The sequence below is a fragment of the Scardinius erythrophthalmus genome (genome assembly GCF_964197995.2).
Source record: "Scardinius erythrophthalmus genome assembly, chromosome: 5".
Classification (NCBI taxonomy): Eukaryota; Metazoa; Chordata; class Actinopteri; order Cypriniformes; family Leuciscidae; genus Scardinius; species Scardinius erythrophthalmus.
In genome coordinates, this window is record NC_138225.1 from 16234748 (window position 1) to 16252921 (window position 18174).

Below are 18174 nucleotides of genomic sequence, written 5' to 3' on the forward strand. Positions count from 1 at the left end.
CCTTCTACCAGGAGGAAAAGTCAAACGCTCAACGCAGAGTGAAGGTGACGCGAAAACTTAAATTTGAAGTGTGCTGCAACGAAAGGAACAATATTGTAAATGAGAGTTTTGTTGGTTCAGGAGGAGCTGCATGACGGACGGACGTAGCTCTGGGTCAGAGGTAAACTCAGTTGTGTTGTTTACACTCAAGCCGCGGCTGTAAACACGCACTTGTAATCAAAAAACGTTACCTTGCCAATCAGTGTAACTAACAAGATTGTAAAAACATTATTTCATTGTATAACGCGGACATCCTGCGTGCAAATAATGTCCATGAATAAATGAAAAATACCTTTTGAACGGCGTTTCCAAACTCACTCAATGTACTTTAGAGTCTCCCAGGGATTCCATTCACAATGTCAGTCCTCCCACCGAATACACGTGTTGCCAGATCCTGTAAGAGAAAGACAATTCTCCCGGGCTTATTCAATATGCTCAAAATGAAGACATACATTTTGTTTAACTGCAACTTTCTGCAAAGTTTGTTGGTTCATATATAATTATATATATATATATATATATATATATATATATATATATATATATATATATATATATATATTATTATTATTATTATTTTTTATTTTTTTTTTACTAAAATAAGTAAAAATTACTTATAAAACTAAATAATGTTACACTGTCCATCTATTCCAACGGTTTGAAACCAGGAAATTCTACTTAGAAGTACATTTTAACAAAAAACCGGGACAATTCGTGTCCCGGGAAAGAATATTAATTTTCCGGGACTGTCGCTCAAAAAAGAGAACAATCCCTGGAAAACAGGGACGGGTGGCAACCCTAATTCCAAACCAATACATTGGGCGCGCGCATTTACGAATCGATGGTGGCGTTAAGAAACAAACTGTGCAAGCAATAATGGTATATCTGCAGCATGTGACTGACTGTAGGACATTTATCACAGTTTATGAGAAAACAAGCCCAAAGTATTTCATAACAAGCGGACATGGCAACACTGCCGCGGAGCGACGTAGAGCCTCTAATCAATATTCGCTGCTCCTATTGGCTGTCTTCGTGCTGATCTGACAAATTACAGTTGTTTTCTTTACTACGCTTAACGTGGGAATAGAGTGATCTTCTTGAAAGCGCAGTAGCACACCGTTCAAGGTGAGTGTGGGTATTTTTAATAATCTCTATATGATATTTAATTACATTATACTAAATATGTGGCCAGCGACGTTTTCATTATTTTATTTTATGATTTCTGAAAAGTGAATGCAGTGAACGATTTCAACTAGCTGCTACACAACTGTAACTTCCATTCTTCATTTTGAACCAGCATTTATTTTATTTACCTTGAATGCAGTGAGACGACCTTCAGAAATATTATATTGTTGTTAATTTTGTTGTCATTCTTCCTTACTATACAAAAATACATAATTTATTTATTAAAGATGACCGTTATTATTTAATATTGGTGGTGCTCTACCAACACACAAATGCACATGGAGCATCACATGTTCTGCTGCAACTTCTTCGTGTTATACTATAGCAGCTAGTTTCTGCCCAAACAACATCATTACCACCGTTTTTTTTACTACTGTAAAATCATAGTCAATGTTAATAGGATCTCATTCAAACAAAACGAAGGATTGCTTAATGTGGCACATGGGTGCCATAAATGCATTTTCATTGAAGTTACAGTAATTCAATTACAGAAATGTTATGAAATTGTGTAAAATACCATTACATTTACTGAAACAATGTTATGAGATTGTTTAAAATATAATTAAATGAAATAAATAATGTTATGGAGTTGTTTAAAATATAATTAAAATAAATTGATTTTGATACAGGTTATTGCTGCAGATAAATCACTCTTAAATGGGGGTCCTGTCAGCGCTGACGCGGGGGCTCGTGAGAGGAGCTGACAGAATGGCGGAGTTCACGAGCAAGCGTGGGCCCAGGACATTCTACAAAAGCAGAGGCGCAAGACCCACTGGAGTCCTCACCTCAAGCAGAAAGTTCATACCTGTACAAGCCATGGTACCAGAGTTTGTGGTGCCTAACCTGGAAGGATTTAGCCTGAAACCCTACGTGTCATACAAGACCCCAGCAGGGACAGAAGAGCCCGTGACTCCAGAGAAGCTCTTCAGTCAGGTGGTGGCCCCACAGATCGAAAGGGACATTGAGGAAGGGGTTTTCAACGTGGACAATCTTGAGAAATACGGATTGGAGAAAACACAAGAGGGGAAGCTGTTCAAGCTGTATCCCAAGAACTTTGTTCGTTAGATGGACTTTCAGTTTCAGTGATTTGCAATGGACTGTAAACAAACGGGTTATGTTTTGTTCGAATTTTCCATGAACAGACATCATCTAAGATTAAAACCATTTCAATAAAAAATGCCCAACCCTTAGCAAAACTTATTCATTGCCCTGCCAAGCAGGGGAGTTTAAACTGGGGTCGAGGGGGCCACAAAGAAGTGCTAGGGGCTCCGTGGAAAGTTTACAGAAAAGTTATTAAAAAAAATACAATTAAAAAAAGATATAAAAAACAGTTAGATTAAATAAAGTAAATGAGTAAATAAATACAGTACTGTAATGATTAGGAAAAGAAAATGTAACAATGTAACTTAACAGAGACAAAATATTTTCCAAATAATATTTTTGACGTATAATATTTATTTTTCACAGTGGAAGTAAAAACTATATAGATGCCTTTTACATTTTAGGATGAGGGTCCCTTACATGCGGATGATCCTATTTGGGGGTCGGTGGCATTTAAAAGATAGAAAACCCCTGCCTTAGAAAAACTATTTTACATAAGAAATAAATGTAGACACTTGTATTTATTAATATGGTTATGGTTTATTTGTTATAAAAGGTATCTGTCAACTTCTCAATGTAAAACTAAATTGGGACTAATCACACTAGAAAAATCTTCTTTACATTTTCTAGCTACAATATATAGTCAGAAAATGACATTTTCCAAAATTGCATATATTGAATACAAAGCAATACTGCAGACGTTACAGCAGGACACTGTTGAAATGTGCAGTCCCAAATAACCTCATAACAAAAGCCCAATCATAGCAACTGTGTTCAGGAAGAGGGGGCGGGTTCAGACGTCATCTGTTCTTCCTCTGGGCTCCAGTCCCATCTCCAAACGTGCATCATGTGGTCGTAGAAGGAGCAGGTAGCCATCAGGCAGGACAGAGACTGGGTGTCTCTGACAGGGCTGGTGAAGGGGTCTGGAGCTGATCTTTTTTTGGGTAAAAGACAATGATCAGGTACGTATTGCCCCGAGTCATCCTCCAGAGAGGTATCAAAGCTGGCAGTGGGCGACTCATACTGGATCCTGAGATGACATCCGGACTCTGTGAGCCCAACGCTGGTTTGGGGAGGTTCCTGAGGAGAGGGGGGCGTGGAGTTGCTTAGGGGGAGTCTGGACCAGTCTGCTCCATATGCTAAAGAGTTGTGGAGAATATAAGAGGCCAGAACAGGACATGGTGCATCTTGTCCCTCTACAAACGTGGATATTAGGGAGAAACCAAAAGTTACTATGAAGAATTGTAAATTACACTATAGTTAAAACGTTTGGGGTCTGTTATATATAGTAATTTTTTTAAAGAAGTCTCTTTCGCTCACCAAGGTTGCATATAGGCTATTTGATCACGGAAAGAGCAAAAATATTAGTACAATTTAAGATAACCTTTCTATTTTAAAATGTCATTTATTCCTGTGATGGCAAAGCTGAATTTTTCTTTTTAGCAAAGCTATCACTCCAATCACATGATTCCTTCTTTGATCATTTCTTATCAGCGTTGAAAACTGTTGTGCTGATTAATATTTTTGAGGAAACCGTGATATATATTTTTAGGATTCTTTACAGAACAGAAAGTTGATTTGAAATGCAACCTTTCTGAATAAAAATAATTTCTTTCAACAAAAAATATTCACTGACCCCAAACTTTTGAACGATAGTGTGCACATTTATCATTGGAATACACAGTGGCAAAGATTAACAGTAATTCTTACCCATAGCTTTCTGGCAGTGGAGAATATGGAAATCATTATGCATACATGCAGCTAGCAGAAGGTGCTCTTGAGTGGGGTGCCACTTGAGTCTCCACACGCCGCCACCCACTGCAGTCTCATTCAGGGGCGTCTTCATGTTCCTCCCGTCCCAGAGCAACACGTTCTCATCATAGCTACCAGAGGGACAAAACATGTACACATCATATACTTAAATATTGTGTTTTTGATGATTGCCTCAGCAGAAACTACGAGAAAAGACTATTTTCTCACAGACTGCAATAATGAACAATTATTCTTTTAGATTTATAATTCATATTTTATTTTTTCAGTTGCCTCCTACCTCCCGGTGGCTAGTACATGCTCTCGATGGGGGTTACTGTGTATGCTGCATACTCCCATACTGTGTCTGAGACAGGACAGTAGTATTTATTTACCATGACTGTGCATAAACAGCATATAGAACATAATTAAGTGGACTCAAAGACTAAAAGTAATGTTGGTTGATGAAACATCACAGCTACTGTCTCACCTCTTGCTGGTGAAGGTGGGGGAAGAGGGACCCATTCTCAGATCCCAGCCCTTTAGTTTGCAGTCATCACCACCTGAGATGGCAATTATAAAAGGTAATGGGTAACACTTTATAATAAGGTCCCATTAATTAATGCATGACATTAACTAACAATCAGCAATACATGTGTTTATTAATCTTTGTTAATGTTAGTTAATAAAATACAACAGTTCATGAAAGCTCAGGTCCAATAAATAATATTAACAGATACAACTTTTGATTTTAATAATGTATTTGTAAATGCTGAAATTAAAATGAACTAATAATAACAATAAACGTATTTTAATACATAAAGTATTTTTTTATTGTTAGTTCATGTTCACTCACTAATGTAGTTCACTAATGCGAACAAATGGAACCTTATTGTAGTGTTACAAAGTAACGATACAAATAAATACATTTACATGAAAAGATAAATCAATGCAGTGTTATTTTAGTATCATTTATATACTATTATAGTATTTATTAATGTTTTAAATTAGCTTTTATTTTTATATTATAAAACTGAAAGTTTTATTTTCAGTTTTCATTTTAGGAATTTTGTTTTGTGCTTTCATAATATAATGAGATTTTTTTTAAACAGATACTTCTATTTAGTTTTTAATTTTAATACTTTCAACTTATTTTATTTCAGTTAGTTGCAAAGGCACAATTTCAAATTTTCATGCAATGTATTTTTTTATTATAATTTTTTTATATAATTTCAGCTTTATTTCAATTATCAAAAATGATTTTTAATAGTCTTTAATTTTAATCGTCAATGGCGATACACATAACAGCACCACAGTGACAAACAGTTCCTTTTTCCTCATACCTGAATAAACAATCTGAGTATCCCAGTAACTAAACGCTGAGATCCAGGCTTCAAAGTCGTGAGCTTTCCACTGACACACAGCAGTTAAACTGGATTCCCCCAGAGATAGCACTGTGAGAGAGCCGCTTGAGTCACTGGACACCACACGCACATCACTGCTGCAAAAAGACAACAGTAACCATTATATACAGAGACAAATGCAATGGCAAATCATCAGTCCATGAATGATGAGAGCACCTTACCTCTCACCTCTCCCTGTGGACCAGTCTAAAGACAAGGCCAGTCTGTCAGGACCCAACTCTGCTCTCAACTCACACTCCAGACCACTGGTGCCCTGCTACTGGAGACACAGTCCAAACAGGCAAAAGACACTTAATCAAGTAAAAACAATAAAACATCTTAAAATAGTGTCCGATGCCAACAATGTTAGGGGGACTTGGGCCCTGAGCTGCAGGATTATTCAAAATGTATGTATTATTAATACATTTTCTATTATTCATACTAATTATAATTCTGTTAATGCATTTCAAAAAACATTCCAGTGGCTCTGGATTGATGCTGTTAATACAGCTTAACTTTTATTACATCTATCATAGTCCTTGACTGTGCATCTCCTCATGAGTTTGAGTTTGATTGGTCACCTGAGGGTCCATAAGCTTGTACAGCTGGATTTCTCCACTTGCAGTGGCCATACCCAACAAAGGACGCTCTGATATCGGCACATGACACCTGAGGAATTCAAATGTAGCTATAAGAATCTGAATCAGCATTCATGCCATTACTGGAAGGGTGGGGCTTGAAGGTCCGACCACACCCTAACCCTACCAATAACTCTTTACCTCCACCCATTAGATCCACAGAGGTGGAGCTGGACTAGGTCAAGCTCAACCCATTAGGTCCAGAGAGGTGGAGCTGGACGTCATTTGGCTCTGCAGTGAGCACTACTTTGGCATTACTGACCATCTGTCCAGAGTGTTTCATTACCTCAGCTAGAGATGTGGTGTAGGTGTGGAGAATGGATGGATCCACGCATCACACAATAAGCAGTATGCATAATATATTATTCACAGAATGTACAAAATACAACAAAACATTCATAAAGTGTAATGGTGTAGGTTAAGAGTGAATTGTAGTGAGCAGAATGAATAGTGAGACTGCCTTACCACTTGAGGTCGAGAATAGCTGGAGTGTCTATTCTCTGAGTCTCTGTCAATGGAGGGATGAACGATGGTTGCGGATTACAGTCAAACAGATAAAGTCGACCGATTCTGTTCGGGGCAGTAGAGTCTTCTGCTGTCTGCAGTTAACAGAAAACACTGTTTCAAATTCGAAGTGGCCAGTTGATACAAATAATAATACCACACACTTCTTAGCTATTTAAATGGGGACATTCCATATACATAATGGTTTTTATACTATACAAACTGTATATTATATCCCCTTACACTAACCCTACCTCTACACCTACCCATCACACAAAACTTTCTGCATTTTTACATTTTTAAAAAACCTTTAATTACTTTATTTGTATACCAGATTTACAAATTAGGACGTCCCTAAAGGGAGGATTTTGGAGATTTTGTCAGGTTTTGGTCATTTCTGGGTACCAAGTAGGCACACACACACACACACACACACACACACACACACACACACACACACACTACCATAACATAAAATCAAAATATATTTTGCATTAATTACCTTATCATCGCCTTTTTGAAGTTGGTAAGTCCCACATGCCAGAACATGAGACCATTGTGGTAATGGGCACCACTCCACGGTATCAGCGCTTAACTCCGTGTCAAACACTTGCAGAGTTCGGGTTCGAGACTGCAAACCCATCGAAGCGGCTCAGCATAATATGAAGCAACTTAGATTCAATTGACCAAGAAATAACTGTATCTGACCAAGAAATGACTGTACGCGTGCTGTCACTCTATAATCCCTGCATACAGCACAGCAGACCAGCTGTCAGTAAATAATTTATTTACATTTTATATCATTTTATATGTTGAATTTCTATTACATTTCGTAACTTTACTTCAAATACCAGTTTCCAGGTCATAAACATTTTTGTGTAACTTCGCCTTTTATCGTTTTTGCGAGGTAAACAGGACGTGAATGGCACAACAACTTCCGGGTGGCTGATGTCTGACTGGCTGAGCGTTTAAATGGCGCCCTTGTTTGTGGTGAACAGTTCCTAAAAGCATGCAGTTTTCACTTTTTTTGTGATTGTACGGTACATCAGTATGGATCAGATTAACCCCGAGTCAAAATCTGTCCTCTGCACATTGCTGGATAAAAACGATCAGTCCAAGTATGTGTTTTTTACGCAAAAGCGATCTTCAGGAGACATAAACATAGGGTGAGTTGATATTTTGCCAAGCAGTGACAGTAGTTTGATGAGCTATACTCCATCATGTATAATAATTATAAATGTAGGTTAATTATAGAAGTGTTATTTTAGTATTATTAACATACTCTTATTTATATTTTGAATTAGTTTTTTATATGTCCAGTTTTCATTTTAAGTTTTAGGAATTTTGTTGTGTTTTTGTCATCTTTATTAGTTTTTCTTAAAAAAAAAAATCGAATTAGCTTTAATTTATTTTATTTCAGTTTTAGTAAGTACAAGTGTACTTATTTCAATTTAAGTTGACAGCATTTCTAATTTTCAATCAATTATAAAAAAATATTTAAATGTAAATCCTAAACTTTATATATATATATATATATATATATATATATATATATATATATATATATATATATATATATATATAAATTTATGTTGTGATGTCCTGTTTCTTATAGATTTACCAATGGTGAAGATGTTTGGAAAACTCATCTTTCGGAGGAGATTGTGTCCCAGCTTGTAAGGATTTGTCGATGGGAGTCTTTTCACATGACAGATATTTCTCTTTTACAGCAATAATACAAAGCTTTTTATTTTTTACAGTTTAAGAAGTTTGCATTAAAGTCCACAGAGGATTATACCATCAAGCTCAAGTGAGGATCTGTGAAAGAGTACTTGATGAGTATTGATAGTCTGATTTCTTTGGTTGGTAAGATCTTCTATCCTGTCTGAGAACACCCTCTTGTGTATCTGGACAGATGTGCATGTAAGACTGGCAGAGCATTTGTGAAGCTGCAAGAGGACAGTGCTGTGCTGCATTTAGGATCTGAACCTACAGACCTCAGTCTGTCTCTTTCAAAACTCACTGACTCCGAGGGAAGGACAGAAGTCAAGGAGCTGCTGTTTAAAATGGCTGACAGCCTGCAACAGCAAGAAAGTCAAGGCAAGCAAAGATGCTTTCAATTATTATAATTACTATTTTTCAAAATAATTAAACCCTGGAGCTAAATGTTTGATGTTTTTAATCATTTGTAGGTGCATCATCTTCATTTAGTCCAGTCAAGAACCCTCAGAAGAGGGGTAAGTTAAGGCAGTACTCTTAAAGCTTGTTAGTTGGATTTAGTCAAGTGGATTTAAATCAGTGGTTCTCAAACATGATTTAAAAATGATGTAAATTTAGTTACATTTACATGAGCTTAAAAGTACACTATGTAACTTTTTTTTTCAAAATTAATTTAAACAATGAGTCAATACATCATTCAAAACGTGTTTTTGTCTTACTCTTATTCACGCCTATTGAAAGTGTTTGTTTAGTTTGGTTTGGTTTTTGTGGGAAAGATAAATTGCCATATGTAGCTCTAACAGAGTTTATTGTAAAGCATTATCTATTGTAAAGGGTCATATTCATCCGCACAGTCACAGGAAGTCGAAGCACAACCAAAACAATGTTCTTCTGCAAAATGTGTGCAGTTTTGTTTTCTAACCGTGAGAAGGCCAAAAGTTACATAGTGTACCTTTTAATTAAAATGCAAAAAACCTCAAAAAAATAAAGATGTACAACATTAAACTGACATTATATTTTTGAGGGATTTTTAAAAGATTATTTATTACAGCAGAAGTATCGTGTGTGTGTGTGTGTGAGGGAGGAAGAAAAAGAAAGAAAGTTTGATAGGAGGATCTTCGAATATTGTCTTGGACAAAGCCTTGGAGTCAAAAATTTCAAGAGTTACTGATTTAAATTGTCTAAGCTCTTTTAAAATTACATTTTTCCTTTTTTAATTTAGAATTTGAACCTAGAAAACAGCACACGGGTCCAATATTAGCAGTTAGAAAACGTCTCCCTGGGGATTCTCTCATCAACCCTGGAACAAAAAGGTGAACATTTTTTTTTTACTTTAGGCTCAAAAATAATGTGAAATTTCTTTCACCTCCTGTTCATGGACCATTTCTAACCATTTTACAGAAAGAAACCTGCAACAGGTGTGGCCTTTGATGATGGAGACGATGAATGAGGTCAACGTGAGCTTTTAGCAACATGAATTGTCTGTTTTTTAACCACCTCAACACTATCAGTTTTTAAAATATAATTGCATATCAATTACACCATGAACTGTTTTAAGTCATCGTGCATTTATTTAACATTTTATGATTTCTTTATTTTCTTTTAATTGTGTTGCTAATAAAAAAATGGCATTTTTAAATAAATGTTTTATTATTCAAACGACTGTGTACAAATAAAAGTCACAAAATCAATTGAACAATTTATTGATTTAATTATTCTCTTTTCTCCCTGTTAATATTAAAAACACCAGTTCACCCCAGTTAGTACAAGAGAATGGAAACGATAAAGGTAATTGAAAACAAGCTGAAAAGGTCCAGTCAATCTTGTTACAAGGGAATTCACCTGAACATAGGTATTACTGGATGAAAAAACGTTCATAAATATTGAATCATATTCACATGTACTGAAGTTACATTCCAAAGCACTTACTAGAAAGATAAAACTAAATCACCTCCTTAACCATAATGCTATTTTATATGATACAGAACCACACTCATGTTTGCTGGTGTCTTAAATCACTGCACATGTTCATTTCCAAAGTGAAAAGCAGCTAGCACTGATCTTTAGTTAGGCTGTTGAGGTTCTCGTTAGCAGGAAATATATTTTGAGGAAAATATTTAGCAGGAAAGGAGACTTTGAGTGTTCAGAGTTCATTAGGTCAGTTTTCATATAGCTGGTCACAATTCATTTACACATTTCAAAAACTGCTTCATTTCCCTTTGGTCATCGTACATGAAAACACACCCAACGGCCTCCTCATCCGTCTTTGAGGAGCTCAAAAATATTCATCATACCCTTTAACACAGCAATGTCCGAAAAATAAGACACCATTATAGTACTAAGTGCCGACAATTGTGCAAGATTCAGACATTTAGCACGGTTAGACTGTCACCAAGCGATAGGACCTAACCATCATGTACATCACTGGCATGAAGGAGAAGCATCATTTAATTTCAAATAAACAACATAAATGACTAATTTCAGGAAAAAGAAATTACACTTGTATTACATTACAGTGCAAACAACAAAAACAAAACCTCCTGCTATTCAAGAAACGAACATATTTCAAGGGTTCTCAAATATAATCAAGAGCAATGACCTGATTTCGGTCTATCTGTAATAACAGTGACTCAAAGTTCACTTTTGGCTTCACAGTGATAGAGTGACACTTATGAACGTTTCAACAGACATCTGGTGTTATGCAGCTTTTAACCATTCGCGGTAATGCAACGTAAAAGACACCGGTTTCAATTACAATTCTTAAATAAAAAAAAAAAAGAATAAAAAAAAAAGGGAGAAACCCCTGGTTCAGGAGACACAAAAGTCAGCACAAAACACGTATGCCGTTTACATTCAACTACAAGACCATACACATCTCGATAGCAGGGCTTGTTCGGTCCGGTTCGACTAAAGGCCTTTGAATCAGTCACGGGTCATTCGCTATTGAACGTCCAATGTAAAAACTTCAATGAAGGTGCACAGGTACATTTGCATTCTTCAATAAGAACAACAGGTCCGTTCAAAACATTTAAGCATAGCAAAATTTCTTCAACCAACAACACAACAGGCTTGTCTTTTATAGCATGCTCTCAATGCAGGTACAAATAAACAAACTAGGTCAGAGTAAAGAAAAAAAAAAAAAGATGTAGGCTATAGTTACAACCGTTTCAATTGAACATGAGAATAAACAGTCATAAAAAGAACAAGTTGCAAAGACTGAACCCATTCCTTTAGGGATGATTATGTTATGACATCAACACTACGATTAAAACAATTTCAACGTGTGATCAGTTTAAAGATATTACGACCATATTTAAATTTAAAGCGATTCCAAATTAAACCATACGGCCGGTCTGTATCTAAGAAATACATTCTCTTTAATTCCCATCCAGCAGGCTTGAATATGAAGTACAGTAATACACGTTTCCATAAACCATCATCTCTAGAACTCCAGAGGGGAGGCTGTGGACTGAGAACCTCAGAGAACCGCTCTCTCTGGCCCGATCACGTTCAGGCCCCGACTGTGTCCGCATCTCTGTTCAGAGTTCCCAGAAGAGCCGTTCTCTCGCTCAGCTACCAAAGAGCAAATCGAAAAAAGAACAACCCCCTCACTTGGCCAGGGAGATGGATCCTCTCCAGTGAGAAAAAAAAACCACACAAACGTCTTTCACCACACAGACACGGGTCTGAGCTTGAGGCTTATTTTTTTTTTACCATCTCTCCGTCTGTGAGATGAACAGCTGTTTCAGCACAGAGTGTCTGTATTAAAGGACAACTGTACCTGTGAGAAGGGGAAATAAAAATGATTACAGAGAAGCATTTTAAATAATGTAGTACAGTAGTCTTGGGATAAACAAAAACATATGATTGATATGAATATTTCAAAGTCCCAACCAGAGTTACCTAGTTGCGTGTGTATCGCTAGTACTGCCAGTGCACTTCTATTTACCAACAAATTACTCTTTTGATTTGGTTCTTTTAATGAATCAGTCAAAAGTTAATGGTTGAACCAGTCTATCGCAGGGGTGTCCAATCCTGCTCCTGGAGGACCACTGTTCTGCAGAGTTTAGCTTCAACCTCAATTAAACACACCTGAACCAGCTCATCAAGGTCTTAATAGCTGTGTTGAGGCAAGTTGGAGCTAAACTCCGCAGGACGGTAACCCTCTAGGACCGAGTTTGGACACCCCTGGTCTGACGAATTAAAGGAGAACTCCGGTCAATTTTACTTTCAATTTAATTTTTTTGTAAATTTGGAGGGCTGTCAGTACAGAGAACAACGACAAAAATCGGTGTTGCCGACACCGTGTTATCCTCTTTTTAAAATTTGCACCCTGTTGACTTCAATGGGGCAAGTTTTAAACCTGCTTTTAGCCTCTTAACATCCTTGATGTGTCATTACAAGTGCACAGGTCATGTGAGTGATTTCTTCAGAGTGAACACGGGTGAATCTGACTGCAGTAGATGTGAAAGATATGAATAAAAATGAAGTTAATTCGGCCAGCGCTCATACCTGTATTTATTTCCTGTTTTCGGTCGAAGTCCACAGTAGTCGATTGTCGAGTTCACGCGCGTGATCATAGGTAGCTAAGCAACAGTGGAGAACTCGACAATCGACTACTGTGGACTTAAAACAGGAAATAAATACAGGTATGAGCGCTGGCCGAATTAACTTCATTTTTATTCATATCTTTCACATCTACTGCAGTCAGATTCACCCGTGTTCACTCTGAAGAAATCACTCACATTGGCTGTGCACTTGTAATGACACATCAAGGATGTTAAGAGGCTAAAAGCAGGTTTAAAACTTGCCCCGTTTAAGTCAACAGGGTGCAAATTTTAAAAAGAGGATAACACGGTGTAGGCAACACCGATTTTTGTCGTTGTTCTCTGTACTGACAGCACTCCAAATTTACAAAAGTAAGTAAGAGTTCTCCTTTAACTTCTGAATCACTTACTGACTGGAAGTTTGTGATAATAGTGTAGTTAAAGATTCACAAAAGTGTTTTATTGCAATAAACACTGTTTTAACTACTTTTACTCAGAAAGGAAAAATTACATGAAGGTAAAGACTTTTATAATGTTACAAAATATTTTTATTTCAAATAAATGCTGTTCTTTTGAACTGCCTATTCATCAAATAATTATGGTTTCCACTAAAATATTAAGTTCAACTGTGATGATAACAGAAAAATGTTTCTTGAGCACTAAATCAGCATATTAGAATAATGTCTGAAGGATCATGTGACACTGAAGACTGGAGAAAATCCAGCTTTGTCATCACAGGGAAACATTTAATTTAATTTAATTTAAATGCATTTTAATATTTCACAATATCAATGTTTTTATTGCTGTTTTTATTTTTGATCAAATAAATGCAGCCTAGTTTGGGACAAGAAACTCTTCTAAACACTCCTAAATGTTTAATAGCTTTGACCTTGCCTCGTTTTTTTTTTTTTTTTCTTGTGAGATAAATTAAACATTACAATTCATTTATTTCATACACTTTACTTTTTTTGACATTACAGCAGCCACTTTGATTCTGAATCCATAAGAAGCTCACCCGATTTGTTCTTTATTTTTTAATAAAAGTAAAAGAGTAATAAGTCTTATGCAGACTGTGCCAAGCAAATTTAATTGAATTATCTCATTAAAATATGGTTTTTATGTTGCTGTGTCCCAAGTCTTACCCTCTCTTCCTCAAAGCTGATCAATCCTTCGTCATCATCACTCTCAAGTTCATCTGGCTCTTCACTTACAAGAGCGTTGAGTTCTGTGTTAGCAAGACGAGGCCTGAGGATGCTAAGCAGCCGCTGCAGTGGCGACTGACCAGCACTAGATGGGGAACTTTCCTGCTGTTCTAAGTTATCACTTTGCTTTTTTGCAAAGTTAACAAAGACCTAAGAAAAGAAAATAAGATATTACTACTTTTCTTGTTACGGTATATGCAGCTTTTGGGTTCATATTGTACATCTTTTGCATCCATAATATGGATTTTTCAAAGAAACTACCATTTATTCACTTTCATTACTTTACACTTTCACTATTACTGTACCATTTCTCTGAGATAAACTTACGTTGTCCAGGGTTGTCTGACTGACAGAATAATCCTCGATGCTCAGCACCTCCACCACCTGCTCCATTTTGCTAAAGACCTGAGCCAGAGAGATGTTCTCTGACTTCAGCTGGTACTGAATCTTCGTGTGGTGCCGCTCCTTAGGTAAAGGAATAAGCAGAAGTTTACAATTTTTACTGCATGCGAAGCAAGCTCAAAATATACGCACATGTATACTTAGTTTTGTCAGCATTGCACAAAAACACCTTCTTGCAACTTTCTATAAATATGAAAACTCACTGTCTTAGTATATATTACATATTTTCTTAAAGTTTTCTGCTTAAAAAAATTGTCATTAAGGTAAAAAAAAATTACTTCTTTTTAGTACTGAATATTAAGCACCTTTAGGATGGCCTCTGGAAAATTCCTGTTGAAAAAACGTATCACTTCCTTGACGCTAGCGGTGGTCTTAGTGCGTACTGTTATCATATATCCATCCCCAAATCTGAAACAAATATAAAAGAACAGTGTAGCAAAAATGTATAAGTGCACTGCACTCCTGAATCCCACATTTTAGTGCCTGAGGCTTTTCAAACCTGTTTTTTAGATGCTGGATGCTTCCCAAGCACTTGAACCTGCCGTTAACCATGATGCCCAGTCTAGTGCACAAGGCTTCACACTCCTCCATACTGCAAATAAACATAACAGTACATTACAGAGCGAAACGGTAGCAGCTATCAAAATGAAATACAAAAACAGAAAACAAGATTTCTATAGTTACCACACCTGTGTGACGTCAACACAACAGAGCGTCCGGTCTTGATGATGTCAAGAATCAGGTTCCATAAGAACCGACGAGCCTTTGGGTCCATACCGGTGGTGGGCTCATCCTATAATGACAAACAAGATCATGTTTAGACCTGCTCAGGGTAATTAAACACAGCTCAGTAGCAAAAATATGTCAAAAACTTTTCACTGAAAAACAAGACAAACTGATTAAGAAAACGATTTTTGCAGTGAGAGTGGAGAATGTTAAGCGACAGGCAGATCTCACCAGAAAGATGAGTGAAGGGTATCCAATCAGAGCAATAGCTGTAGAGAGTTTGCGTTTGTTGCCTCCACTGTAGGTGCCGGCAGGTTTGTCAGCATACTTGGACAACTCCAACTTCTCCAGAGCCCACTGAACCACCTTCAGGACACAAAGACACGAGAGCGAATGAGAGTGAGATACTGTAAAAAGATGCTAGGAAAAACTCATTAAAAAAACATTTTATTCTCGACAGCAAGGACAAATCTAACAATAAACTGCAGTTAACATTTATAGATTGCTAAGTGCTTTTTCAAGCTGATTTCAAGAGAGCTTTCAGGAGCTCTTATCCATACTTGACTATCACTGATAAGTGCATGACAACCATTTACAGAATGTTGTGTGACTGCACAGAGAGTGTGTGTGTATGTGTGCTCACCCGTTCCTCATCTTTCCAGGGGATGCCGCGGAGGCGTGTGTACATCTCCAGATGTTCTCGAGCAGTCAGGTCATCAAACAGAGCGTCAAACTGGGGGCAGTAACCGATGCTCTGCTGCACGCATAAAAGCTCCCGCAAGATACTGCAGGTTAATGAAAGACTCATACTGACTAAGCCATTTACACTAGCAGTATATATACAACATGAATTAAATAAGAAAACATCAAAAGCTTTAAAGCAACAACACAGAAATCTATCCATACATACATACATGTATATATCTACACTGGTGGTCAAAAAAAGTGGAATAATTCAGATTTTTTAAAAACGTTTTTTCAAAGAAATCTCTTATGGTCACCAAAGGCTGCATTTATTTGATGAAAATTATGTAAAAAGAGTAATATTGTGAAATATTATTACAATTTCAATTAAATGTTTTGTATTTGAATATATTTTAAAATATTTTTTATTTCTGTGATGGCAACGCATTCTTCTTATTTTAAACTTAAATTAAACAATATTTATTTGCATTATGCTTAAAGATTTCCCAAAAGGCTAAAACCTATTAACTTATTTTAAGACATATTCCATATTCTGTGAAAAAATACCTTGAAACCTTGAAAATGAATCAATAGTGTCGTTAGCATAGCAACATGCTAACATCAAAACTTCCTTGTAAGTGTTAGTAGGTCAATAAATTATTATTTTTTTATTCAGAAATAAAATTGTAAGACTTATTTAATAAGACTTAGTTTCATTTTTCTTATTCATGGGCAAATTGCTTTCTCGTTTTATACATAAATTATTGGAAAATCAACTTAGATTAAGAAATATTCTATATTCTTCCAAAAAAAAATGCTATAACATCTGAGGTGTTCTGAATGTAGCACCTGTGTCCCTGGATAAAGGCCTCTCCCCCCGTTGTGCTCTCGTCTCCTGTCAGCATTTTGAAGGTGGTGGTCTTTCCTGCTCCGTTCACTCCCAGCAGCCCGAAGCATTCCCCAGGACGGACCCCCAGACACAAACGGTCCACTGCCAGGATCCGGCCCATCTTACGAGACTTGTATACCTGTAGGGAGATGCAGGCTCTAAGAGCATCAGAACGATGGGTTCAGGTCTGATCAGACCGGGTTAAGGAAAAGTTTTTGGAATGTCATGGAGTGCCTGACCTTGGTTAGGTTGTCGATCTTCAGCATGTCATTGTCAGCGTCTCCCCTCAGCACTCTGCGTCTCTCACAAGCCACATCAACATCATCGTCCTCAACCGGCTGACTGCTGACAGGCACTCTCCTTCAATCAGATGGAAACAGTGACCTTTAGAACTTTTTCATTTTCAACTGTCAAAGACACACACACACACATACACACAGTATACAATCACACACTCACTGGGCTTTCCTGAGGAAGTTGTACTGGCACAGAATTGTAATAAGAAAGCCAACGAAACCCTCAATGGTCATAGCCACCAGTCCCCGTGTCACAATGTCCCATTCAAATGGAGACTTCACTTTATCAAACTGGCCTGCAGGGAAGAGAAGGCATTTAATCTTTTGAAAAAGCAAAGAAAAGTCTTCAACAGTGCCCTGAAATGGGGAACACACAAACACACCTATCTTGGCGTAATACTCATTGATGTACTCATTATAGGCCATCTCCATCAATCCATGACCGAGGTTATAGTTGGGAAAGATGAGAAAACAAGACTTCAGATAGCTGTTTACCAACTTCAGATCCTGTGAGGTAAAAGAAAAAAACATATTAGTGACAAAATGCTACACTTCTATATGATATTAAACATTAGATACGATCGAAGGTCAAGAACACCTAGGTGGGACGGGCCAAATCCAGTATTTAAAATGAAATAAAAATGCCCAATTAAAAATAAATTCAAAAGGAAAACAGCAAAAATAAGTGCAGTAAGTTTTTTTTAACCCCCCCTTTTTTTACAATAAATAAATAAATAAATAAATAAATAAATAAAATAAAGACATTTGCTAATAGAGCTACATTTGCAGCTCTCATAAAGATTTTTTTTTTTCAAATTTAATATAAACATCTCCGCCCCTGTTCGTAACCACTCCTCTAGCCCGAGCTGGCCAGCTTTGGACCAAGGTATTCGACGGGCCAGAAAATCCTAATTTCTAATCCTAATCCTAATCCTAACTAATTTTGATTTATTTACAGGATATTTAGATATACTTATTAAATATAATTAATCAAAGGATAAGGATCTGAGTGTTATCTTCATTTGGAAATGTTTGTAATTTGTCAAGGTATGAGAAAATAGTCTGCCATATTTTATAAAAATATATATAT

At 36.6% G+C, this 18174-nt stretch overlaps 4 protein-coding genes across 11 annotated transcripts in view; 2 read left to right on the forward strand and 2 right to left on the reverse strand.

Annotated features, from left to right (window-relative positions):
- Nucleotides 1-21: 21 nt before the first annotated feature.
- On the forward strand, nucleotides 22-2420 carry mrpl41 (mitochondrial ribosomal protein L41). Of its 2 annotated transcripts, none has more exons than XM_081365571.1 (2): nucleotides 22-160; nucleotides 1854-2420. In XM_081365571.1, the coding sequence occupies exon 2, from the start codon at nucleotides 1882-1884 to the stop codon at nucleotides 2287-2289; it is 408 nt and encodes a 135-aa protein (XP_081221697.1). In that variant the 5' UTR covers nucleotides 22-160; nucleotides 1854-1881; the 3' UTR covers nucleotides 2290-2420. The 2 variants fall into 2 exon arrangements, with proteins under 2 accessions (XP_081221697.1, XP_081221696.1); XM_081365570.1 differs by lacking the exon at nucleotides 22-160 and adding an exon at nucleotides 1042-1164.
- A 246-nt stretch (nucleotides 2421-2666) lies between these two features.
- dph7 (diphthamide biosynthesis 7) lies at nucleotides 2667-7562 on the reverse strand. Its single transcript, XM_081365568.1, has 9 exons — nucleotides 7122-7562; nucleotides 6581-6714; nucleotides 6059-6146; nucleotides 5660-5754; nucleotides 5418-5575; nucleotides 4565-4637; nucleotides 4376-4441; nucleotides 4036-4208; nucleotides 2667-3521 (listed from the first exon to the last, which is right to left on the reverse strand). The coding sequence occupies exons 1-9, from the start codon at nucleotides 7260-7262 to the stop codon at nucleotides 3100-3102; spliced, it is 1350 nt and encodes a 449-aa protein (XP_081221694.1). The 5' UTR covers nucleotides 7263-7562; the 3' UTR covers nucleotides 2667-3099.
- paxx (PAXX non-homologous end joining factor) lies at nucleotides 7152-10038 on the forward strand. Its single transcript, XM_081365569.1, has 8 exons — nucleotides 7152-7390; nucleotides 7535-7785; nucleotides 8235-8295; nucleotides 8380-8429; nucleotides 8535-8719; nucleotides 8812-8856; nucleotides 9561-9651; nucleotides 9740-10038. The coding sequence occupies exons 2-8, from the start codon at nucleotides 7670-7672 to the stop codon at nucleotides 9786-9788; spliced, it is 597 nt and encodes a 198-aa protein (XP_081221695.1). The 5' UTR covers nucleotides 7152-7390; nucleotides 7535-7669; the 3' UTR covers nucleotides 9789-10038.
- Nucleotides 9976-18174, reverse strand: part of abca2 (ATP-binding cassette, sub-family A (ABC1), member 2) — a 61949-nt gene continuing 53750 nt past the window's right edge. For all 7 annotated transcript variants that reach the window (XM_081365565.1, XM_081365560.1, XM_081365563.1 and 4 more), the window contains 12 exons: nucleotides 17468-17591; nucleotides 17248-17380; nucleotides 17028-17148; nucleotides 16749-16927; nucleotides 15859-16000; nucleotides 15447-15581; nucleotides 15179-15282; nucleotides 14989-15081; nucleotides 14795-14897; nucleotides 14415-14552; nucleotides 14028-14237; nucleotides 9976-12119 (listed from right to left, as the gene is read on the reverse strand). In XM_081365565.1, coding sequence (XP_081221691.1) covers nucleotides 12084-12119; nucleotides 14028-14237; nucleotides 14415-14552; nucleotides 14795-14897; nucleotides 14989-15081; nucleotides 15179-15282; nucleotides 15447-15581; nucleotides 15859-16000; nucleotides 16749-16927; nucleotides 17028-17148; nucleotides 17248-17380; nucleotides 17468-17591 — 1518 coding nt within the window. In that variant the 3' untranslated portion in view covers nucleotides 9976-12083. The remainder of the gene's footprint in view (nucleotides 12120-14027; nucleotides 14238-14414; nucleotides 14553-14794; nucleotides 14898-14988; nucleotides 15082-15178; nucleotides 15283-15446; nucleotides 15582-15858; nucleotides 16001-16748; nucleotides 16928-17027; nucleotides 17149-17247; nucleotides 17381-17467; nucleotides 17592-18174) is intronic.